Source organism: Lontra canadensis, unplaced genomic scaffold (assembly GCF_010015895.1).
Source record: "Lontra canadensis isolate GAN:19392208 unplaced genomic scaffold, GSC_riverotter_1.0 scaffold26, whole genome shotgun sequence".
Classification (NCBI taxonomy): Eukaryota; Metazoa; Chordata; class Mammalia; order Carnivora; family Mustelidae; genus Lontra; species Lontra canadensis.
In genome coordinates, this window is record NW_022631020.1 from 5,375,845 (window position 1) to 5,386,378 (window position 10,534).

At 44.4% G+C, this 10,534-nt stretch overlaps 1 protein-coding gene across 3 annotated transcripts in view; it reads right to left on the reverse strand.

The window, feature by feature from the left end:
- The window catches only part of GPC6 (glypican 6), a 1,087,460-nt gene extending 1,078,341 nt beyond the window's left edge, over positions 1-9,119 (reverse strand). For all 3 annotated transcript variants that reach the window (XM_032864158.1, XM_032864157.1, XM_032864159.1), the window contains exon 1: positions 8,711-9,119. In XM_032864158.1, the coding sequence (XP_032720049.1) occupies positions 8,711-8,870 (160 nt within the window). In that variant the 5' untranslated portion in view covers positions 8,871-9,119. The remainder of the gene's footprint in view (positions 1-8,710) is intronic.
- Positions 9,120-10,534: the final 1,415 nt, after the last annotated feature.

Here is a 10,534-nt window from a genome sequence, read left to right on the forward strand (position 1 = left end):
GGATGTGTCTGTGAGGATGTTTCTGGAAGAGATTAGCATTTGATTTAGTAGCAGGAGTGACCAGTGTCAGGGAACACCACCCAATCTATCCAGACCCAAATAGAACAAAAAGGTGGAAGAACAACAAATTCTTTTTTTAGCTTACACATCTATCTTTTCCTACAATGGGACATGAGAGCTCGTTCTCCAGACTCAGACTCTGAGACTTATATCAGTACTGTACCCTGCCTAAGGCCTTCAGCATCTACTTTACTGGGTCTGCAGCTTGCATATTGTAGGTCATGGGGCTTCTCAGCCTCCATCCAGAGCCAATTCCTAGAATAAATTTCCTAATATATATACCTATATCTATACATCCTACTTCTTTGGTTTCATTAGAGAACCCTGAATAATACAACCCCAATTAAATTTGACCGCTTCCTCTCAGCAAGGTGAAAGCAAGTCTTCATTTTGTGATTCCTATCATTACAACCAGTAACATATTATTTGGTACTTAAGCCAAGGACATAGCATTGCTTAACTACCAGGGAGTGAAGTAACAATTTAATTCATTCTTCATCTTGGTAAAAAATTGAAGTTTTGCGGTTTTGTTTAGTTTTGTTTTTATGCTGCACAGGACAAAAAAACTTTGATGTTTCAAAACCGCACAGCTGATTATGTATATTTTGGTAAGTCTTTACTGAGAGTTAACATCTCACTGTGCCCTATCTGGGAAATCCCTTTCTTTCAGCCACATTGATACTCTTAACAATGCCATGCTGGTTTTATGATGTTGAGTTTCGTCTGCACTAAAAAGCACATATAAACTATGTCAGCCATTTACATGGCCTTGTAAACTCAATGAATGCTTCTGGGATGTTTCTTTCTCTCCCTTGGTCTCTCCCTCTCTTTCACATACATAGACGCTGGGTCATGGTCCTTGTCCATCACATGATAGATATTCAATGATTCACTTTTGCCTGACTTGTGGTCTGTTGGTTGTATCAATTTTACCTTCTAAATATTCCTTTTTAAAAAAAATGATTGTATTTATTTATTTGACAGAGATCACAAGTAGGCAGACAGGTAGGCAGAGAGAGAGGGAAGCAGGCTCCCCGCTGAGCAGAGAGCCTGATGCAGGACTCGATCCCAGGACCCTGGGATCATGACCTGAGCTGAAGGCAGAGGCTTTAACCCACTGAGCCACCCAGGTGCCCCTAAATATTTCTTTTCTTTAACTGAAGTACAGTTGACCTACAATATTATATTAGTTTCAGGTGCACAACACAGTGATCTGACCTTTGTGTACATTGCAAAATGATCAGCTCAGTAAGTCTAGTTACCATCCATCACCATAAAAGTTAATAAAATATTCTTGACTGTTTTCTCCATGCACTATATTACATCCCCATGATTTATTTTATAATGTATGATTGTACTGCTCGATCCCCTTTACCCACCCGCCAACCCTGCTCCCTGGTGCCAACTGCCAATCTGTCATTTACATCTATGAATCTGGGTTCTGTTTGGTTTGTTCATTTTGGTTTTTAGATGCTACAGGTAAGTGACATCCTATGGGATTTGGTATTTGTCTTTCTTGTAGCTCCTAAATGTATCCTGCTTTCTACTTCATTCCATTTCCAGTCACCACTCTAGGTCAAGCTAACATCTCCTCCTGTTGCTGTATCTGCTTCCGCTCCCCTGCAATCCATTCTCTCCAGAGCCACCAAAGTAACATTTCAAATCAAGTCCAATCCTGACTGGAACACTTTTTTTTAAATTTATTTATTTAACAGATAGAGAGAGAGATTACAATTAGGCAGAGCAGCAGGTAGAGAGGGGAGGAAGCAGGCTCCCTGCCGAGCAGAGAGCCCAACGCGGGGCTCGATCCCAGGACCCCGAGATCATGACCTGAGCCGAAGGCAGAGGCTTAACCCACTGAGCCACCCAGGTGCCTCTGGAACACTTCTTCATAGCAGCTCACTGCCATAGACTGAAGGCCAAGGTCTCTGCAGTGAGCTCCAGGGATTTCAGAGCTGATGAAGGCAAGAGACAGGACCGGGAGGGGAGGGGGCAGCAGGACTCAGGACTCGGAGAGCTTTGTTTAGGTGAAATCTGACAGGCCTGCCGCATGGGAGGGGAAGGCCCTCTTAGCTGGGGGCCTGGCAGACATAACAGAGGAGCCAGGACCAGAAGGAAACCCCCAGGAGTGGAGAGGGGAACTAAGTAGCTAGGCAATGCTGCTCAGCCACAGGGTGGAGAGCACAGCAACTTGGGAGTTCTTTTTAGGTCCCCGATTCATCCCGTAAATGACTAGCAGGCCTTATGCAGTTTTGTAGGATACACAAGAGACAGGCTCTAAATGGTTAAAAGTGTATTTTCTACGGGCTGTGTTTAAAACAACCGGTTGTGTAAACACTTGAGTTTAGCGCCACAGGTTTAGAGCTAAGGGTCCACACTTGCAGTGAATAGGTAACCTGCATTGGGCCATGATGCGTGGGTCATCTTTGGACAGTGTATGAACCTGGCCCGCAGGCTCTCCCATACTCCCACAGGCTTTCCATCCACCGCTATTTTACCCAGGTTCTAAAAGTCCTTTCATGCTTTCAGGGTCTTCTAACGACGTAGGTACTAACTATGCTCTCATGCTCCAGAGCCCATGGTCCATTGCTCTTCCTCAAGGAACCATTCCCAGATGCTGTGATTAGATCAGATGCTCTGCTCAATGCTTTCATGGAGTTAGGTACCTCATGCTTGCCTCAATCTCAGCCATTCCTTGAGAATGATGTCCTTCATTTCTACTTCCCTTCTAGGATTAAAATCCACTGAGGACCTATACAATGTACCTAGCAAAGTAAATTACACATAGAAGGTATATAAGAAAATTTATTGGATGAATGAAAAAAAAAAAACCTAAAGGAAGTAGAGAATGAGTTATAAAAATAAATTAGTAACCTGAATAATGTCTAAACATGGAATCAAATTCCTATTTTTCTTTGGTACATTTGTTTGAAAAATATTTTTCATCCAAGGTTATTAAAAACTCTTAAATATTTCCATTCAGGATTATTAGAATTTTTTAAACCTTTACCCAAGACTTACTGCTATGAAACCTTTTATTTACAAATATGGCATCCCAGGGAGACAATTATACTTTCAAACAGGATCATGTAAATAACTTAAAACTGAATAATTTTGAAGAAGCTTATGAAACTACTTTAAGTAGAATTATGTGCCAGGTAAAGAATTTAATAGAGCAGAATCTGGTCTGCAAAGAGATTTACGCACCAAGTTTAAAAAAATATTCAGTATTCTGTTTAAACTGTCACTACCATTGGCCTTGCTAGAAGTCTTTTGAAAGATGTGAATTGGAAGGGGGGATGGTAAAAAATAATCTTAAATGTGTTACTTTGGTAGGCCTAAAATATAAGATTAAGCTAATAAACGATTTTATCAGCAATTCCCTCACAACAATTTCTATCCTAAACTCATAGGTCTATACAAATCTGGTGACTAAATAGTAGGTCATTTGGTTTAAAAGGATTCAATAATTTTGTATTTTGTAAGTGTTCATAAAACTTACCCATAATTATAAGAGAACATTAGTCAGGCTCTTACATAAATTATGATACAATGTTGATACTATAATACTTAAAGGACATAATGCTGTATATTTTAAATCACGTTTGATAGCAGCCTACATTTCTACTCACCAGCAATTACCATGTGGTACAGTTAAAAGAGGTGAGTTTTATGTCAAAAAGTATATCAGTCAACTCAAATGAACTCTTGTTCTCAATGATGACATATTATCTGCTAATTAAATCAGCTAAGATAGCTCTGTTTGCAAGGATCATCCTAAAATTAATTTCCAAATCAAGAGTATAACAAGTGGCACTCCTAATAGCCCAGATTTTAGATTGCTCTGATACCTGGAATGAATGTGATTCTTTTGGAAATCTAGTGACCCGACAAATTATTTTAAAACATTGAAGTTTTGCTAACTCATTTATACCTCTCCCTCTGTTCTTTGAAAGGATTTTAAAGACATCAGCTAACTGAGGAGAGGGCAAAGAAATCAGAAATCTACGAAGCAGACAGTTAAATGTAAATTAAATAATTTATTTCAAAGTAGGGTATTTAACATGTCTATAAAAGAGTAAAGTTTACCCAACACAGTTTTTCTGTTTACATTAATGTGACAATTGAAAAAAAATTGTGTTAATGGCAAGTGTATTAAGTAAGTTAGTTTGCTGGGGGAACAGAGGAAGGACAGTTTCCCTGGGAAACCCACCAAAGAAAGGAAAAGACTGTCGGACAAAGATCAGGCAAAATGAAGCATTACTGAAATTTGAAAGCAATAAAGAAGGACTGACAAAAGTCACTAGTATATCAGCAGAGTATAAGAGAATATTTTTGTAATTTGATTTTGGGATAGATTTTTAGAATCATTGACATACTCTAAATTCATATCCAAGAGATGGGAAAGAGTTTAAGGCTGTAATATCCACCTGTAGCCCAGCTCTCAAAACACCTGAGACATAAAAAGGGACAAATACTGAGAAAACAATTATATTTTTTCCTAATCTATGAAAATAAACTTCCTTCCTCCCTCTACCCTTATGATAACTTCCTATAGCTTCAAGCTTTGTTGCACTAACCCATTATTCGTGTAGGCCTGGTATACTGAAAAATACTAATACATATTCTTTAGTTTCCATCTTTTATATAGCTACAGAGATACAATTTTTAAAAATCAGGAAAACACATAAATAGATGAACAATTTAGTGATGATAGCATGGCTGGTTCCTGAGAACACAAATTTCAAATTCAAAGTGATTTTGAAAAAATTGTAGATGTTGCAAGTAGATAGAAAAATATTCAGCACAAACTGTGAGGGAATACATATGGTGATTGATAATACCAGGTTATGTACCTAGTAGATGAAGAAAGAATTGATTTTGCACGCATTCATTCAACAAATACAGAATGGCAGGGGGCAGGATTAAGTCTAGGACTTAGGTACCTGGAGTCAGAATGCCTGAATTGGAATTCTAGCTTCACCACTTTCTTGCTGAGTCATCCCTGGGCAAGTTAATCATTCTAGCCCCTCTGCTGCTCAGTTTTTTCATCTATAAAATGGGGATTATGATGATATCTACAAAATTATTAAAAGGCATCAATAAGACAATGTCTAATGTTTTAGAAGCAGGTAATGTTTTTAAGCAGGTGCTGGGCACGTAGTAGTTTCCAAATAAGGGATTGTTAACTACAACTGCATTAGATAACTGATGAAAAAAAGCAGGCATGGAAGCCAATAAGTTACCACTAGTCAGCTCCAAGGAGTTATAATTAATGGCTCCAAGAAAGTTCAAGGCGTAGAGGCTCAGTAAGCATAAAATAGCGCTCTCTGAATTGCCTAGTCTTTCAAGCAGATACTCTTTTCAGTTGTTGAGCTCTAAGTTTAGAGCTATCAAAATGATCTGGGTTGGAAAATGAGATAATATTATGGATGCTCAAAGAAAGGACTAGGTTTCATACCTACCTTTGGTCAAAATAACATTCCTAACAGAGAACTTGATGATCCACTGCTCAATGTCCTCCCAGAAGACAGAACAGAAGAAAATAAGCAAGCAAACTGGGAAGACTTTGGGCTAGTTATCTGGAAACATTTCGATACCACAAGAATTACTAAGTACTAGAATGGATAGCCGAGAGAGGCTCATGGGTCTTCTCCTTTGGAGGTCCTTCAAACAAGGACGGATAGTCTATCTGATCTGCCTGGGATGGCTTAAGATCAGGACTGAGTGAAGATTAATGGCGCAACCTGCCCCTTAAAGGCCTCCCAAGCACTCTCTGAGAGTGTAACTTTATATATTACCCATCACAGCCCCTCATCTATTGAGTTTGAAGAACTCCCTTTTATCCTAGAATAGAAAAGGGCAACACTATTTCACAATTGTGAGTTCTGAGTAAAAATTTAATAATGTCATGATGAAACATAATGTCCTTATTACTTCTCAGTTATTTTACCAGGCAAGCTACCTGCAAATATCTTTCAATTAGAAACAGCCTGCATGAATCTAAATTATGAACAGCAGTTCCTTTAAATTCATGTTCCCTGGCAGAAAAATGGCATATGCCATTTCTCAAGCAAACCATTAAAAACCCAAACAACACAAAGGATGAAAAGGGAGTTTAAAGAAAAGATAACCACCATATACTAGATAATGAAATGCAAATAGTCTCAGGAACTAGGGAAGAGCAAAAGAGTGTTTTCATTTAATAATAGGACAGATTTCCTAAGTAATTATTCCAACAATGTGTAGCATTGAGTAGTTCACTTTTTAAAAAATTGCATACATATACACATACATATATAGGAATGTGTGTGTATATACATTTATATGTGTGTGTTTTAATATATATATATATATACAATTATCTTTTACTTCATTTGCTTCCCTATCAGATGTGCATCTGACCCCACAATGACCTGTATCTTGATCATTTCCACCAGCATCAAAGCACACCAGGGTTAAGATAAAGTCAACAGTGCCCTTAGTCCTAGAAAGTGACTTAAACAAAAGCCTACGTTTTAGAACTTAACAGCTAATTAGGGAACACTATAATTGTCAAGAGGTGGAGGGGAAAGGGGGGGAGAAAAAAAAAAAAAAACAACCTGTAGTTAAAAATCAAATAAAGGATTTATTTTAACCGCTGGAAATGTTTTCAGTAAAGTAAATGGTGAGTACAGAAACTATTTACACTGAAAACCTTTATTTTGATATTAAGGAGATTTGCATCACGCTAAAAATGAAGTGTAGCCTCCTGGAGGTCCCATAATCCACTAAAGAGTACTGAAGCAATTTAAAATTACTTAACTTCTTCTCTGAGATATCATATCTGAAATCATGCTGGGAAATATCTGTGTTTAAAAGATACAATTTGAAAGAGCCCAGATTAGAGGAGGAAAAGGTCCTAGAAGAAGAGAGCCATACTATAAAACCTTTTAAAAGTTTAATTCCCTGAGATTTGGGGAGGAGAAAAAAGCAAAGCTGATCCTTATCAATTAATTAAAAAGAATGAAATAACAGTAGACAAAGGGGAAGGAGAGTTAAGAAACTTAAGGAGCTGTGGGGGCAGTAGCTCTCTAGTCACTGATTAACAAATTAAGGAGTTCTGGAAAAGGGAGAAGAAGTGACAGGGGTAGAAAAGTGGTCTTATAATTCACCACCGGTTCCGCCTCCAAATCACCAGAGACCAGCTACGTCTGGCTCAGAATTGGAAAAAGGCTCCCTGTATATCATGCTCGGCGGGGTGACCGTGTGTATGGGTTTTTTTTTTTTTTTTTCCTTTCCAGTGCCTAAATTTCTATAAATGTGTTCATTTCGGTATAAGTAAAAACCTGCACTTGTGGAGTTTTATAGCTCAACCGTAATAAAACAGCGATTGCATTACATATCGAAACTGTGATGTTTTAAGATACAGCTGCAAAAAGGTTTTCACTCGGCGGCCAGCTCTTTGGCGAAATGCAGAGAGGCTGGTGGAAATGCAGCGTTTTGATTTGACCATCCGAGGTCACCGAGGACTCCAACGGCCGGGTTTGAGCAGCCCGCGCCCTCGCAGCATCTCCCGGCCTCCCGGTGCCTCGCTCAGCAGTGCTCGCTCGCAGCCACAGGATTCTCTCTCCCGACACGTTCCATTCACAGAGCCCTAGAGAAGCTCCCCCTCGGTTGGAGCTAAGAGCCGGAAAACGCGCCCCCGGGCTGCTGCGCAAGTTGCCGGAGACCGAGTGCTACCCACACGCTGGCGCCGAGAAAGGGGGTGGGGGCTCTCGAGCTCTCGGGGCCGGAATGCTAGTGGCCCGGCACGCGGGGTCCGGGGACCCCGGGACAAACCCAGCCGTGAGCCACCCGCTTCAATCGGCGCAGCTTCTGAGCGCAGGCGGGCGGGCGAGATCGCGCTCAGGTCCGGGCTCCGCGCCGGCGGCCGGGGGTGGCCCCCGAACCGCGAGTGACCAACCGCAATCGGGGAAGCACTTGAGGGCCCGTAACGCGAAAGCCCGCCCCAAGCCCGAAACTGGCAGCGGGTGAACTCCCCAAACCAGCCCGGAACTGCCGACGTCCGGAGGCCGGGTCCCCCACCCTACCCCCAAGGTGGGGGTCCCCCCCGTCCCGGGCGCCGGGCGCTGTGCCTCCCGGAAGGACCCAGAGAGCGGAGCGGAGCGAGCGGCGAGGGGAGCCCTCCGCGTCTCTCCACCGCCCCCGCCGGCGCGAGGGCGGGAGTGGGGAAGGCGCCACTCAGACTGTGGCGCTGGGCAAACTGTGGCCGCAGTTCTTCCAAGTTTGCCTGAGCGGGAGGCGCGGGGTGAGCGCCCCGCTGGGCGACCTGCCCTCGCGCCGCGGCCGCCCCCCGGGTGTCCCGGGCTCCCCGGCCCGCCCGGTCCGAGCCCACAGCGAAGGGCGCGCACGGGCGCCGGAGCGGAGGGAGGGCAGGCGGGAGGGAAGGAGGGCGCTCCCGCGTGTGCACACAATGAGGCAGCGGAGACGCACACCTTCCCCGCGGGAGCAGCCGCCCGAGCATCCGCCGGCGTCCGGGAGAGCCAGCCCTGGCAGAAAGTGAACACCAACAACTCAGCAACAGGGGGGCGAAGGAGGGCGCCCGGCCGCCCGGAGGACGTGCGGCCGCCGAGGGCTGCAGCCTGCCGGGCCGCGCGCCCGCGCTTACCTGCGATCTCCTGGTAGGGGATGTCCGCCAGGCTGAATCCCTTGGCACCGTACGCCTGGCGGACCTCGCCGCAGCTCCGAGCCTTCACCTCCGCCCCGGCCGGGAGGGACAGCAGCAGCCCGGAGAGGGAAAGAATCACAGCCCCGATCCAAGAAGGCATGGTGCAGCGTGCAAATCCAGCTCGGTAAACCCCAGGGCCCGTGCGCTCTTCCCCTTGCCCCTCGAGCCGAAAGCCCGCCAGCGCCCGCGGCGCGCTCCTTGCCGCTGCCCAGCGTCACCCCCTTCTGCCAGCCGAGGGGACGAGCAGCGCAGCCCTCTGGACTGCGCTCAGCAAACTTTTATAAGCCAGATGGAGGACGGCAAGCCAACCAGGGCTGGCTGGGAAAGCAGCCGCCTCGCTCCTCTAGTCCCCCAGACCGGGAGCGGTGCAATAAAAACGAGCGAGCGGAGGCAAAGAAATGTTTAAAAAGCCACCATGGGGGTTCAGAGCTGCGATCCGACTTCCGAGCCGCAGAATCGTAGAGCGCTGCGAGCTCGGCTCGCCCGAGCGTGCGGCGAAGGTGGGAACGCGCGCCGGCTCTCCCGGAGAGGGAGGTGGACCGGCGAGCGCGAGTGTGTGTGCGCGCGTGTGTGTCGGGGCGAGCGCGGGTTCTTGGGGGCGCGTGTGCGTGGAGGTATGTGTTGGGGATAAACGGGATCCAGGGGAAACCTCGGCTTCACACAGGCTGAGGGAGCCTGTGAGAGTCCTCCTGAAATAGGAAGAGAGAAATCCCGGAGACAGACACTGGAGGCTAGAGGGAAGGAGAAAGGAGGGGAGAGAAACGTGCTACACTGAGCACAGCCGAAATTCAGAGGCGGAGTCGAAGGCAAAACCTGGACTGGATCTCTCGCGACTCGGTAGAAGAAGAAGGGAAAAAAGGAAGCGGTTCTGTGTTCTCACTCCCTTCTCATCCTTCAGACCGATCCGAAACGTTCCCTTTAATGACTCAAGTAAGTAATCTAGAAAGACAAAGTCTTTGAAGTTAGTAACATATGTGGTATGAGACCATGCTTTTGTGGACCTAAAGGGCCAAGCAATTCCAATTGTTGCTCTAAATAGGGGCAACAATTTGTGACCTACTGCAACACAAAGCCCGCGTAGAAATAAACATGTGGGGAACCCCTGATTTTCAGAGCACAATCATCGCTGTAATTAATGGCCTCGTTTCTGTTTGGCTTTTTTTTTTTTTTTCTTTTTCGAAAGACAGTTTGTGCACGCGGACACCAGTCGTTTTTTTATTATATTTTTTAATTGTTTTGGTTTGGGACTCATAAATTTCACCCTTTTTAATTTCAAATATTACATAATCTTGTATCAGAAATCCTTAGGCTTAAATTCTAGTGTGTGGAGGAACAGGAAAGCTAAGGAGAAGAAACACAACAAGGAAGCAATGGGAAAATGAGAGACCAGGTGTCAGTGGGGTGCATGAAGTAAGATACTGGAGAGGAGAGTGACTTCTTCCTTGGCTCTCCCCGGTCTCACACACTGGGCTTAACATTCTCTTCCAAGTTAACAAAATTCTCAGCTGGGGAATCTATTCACTTTCTTCCCATCTTACACTCAAGTTTTGTGAAATGGAATAAAAATGAAAATTCAGGGTAGACTAATCTCTTATTGACTTTCTTATGCTAATGAACTCTAAGCAGAAACTGGTGTGCAGACCCAAAGCTTCTGCAACTACTAAGATAGTTAAATCAAAAAAAAAAAAAAAAGAAGAAGAAGAAGAAGAAGAAGATACTGCTTACTCACTTCTCACTTCTGCGGCCAAATGTGTTTAGGCCACC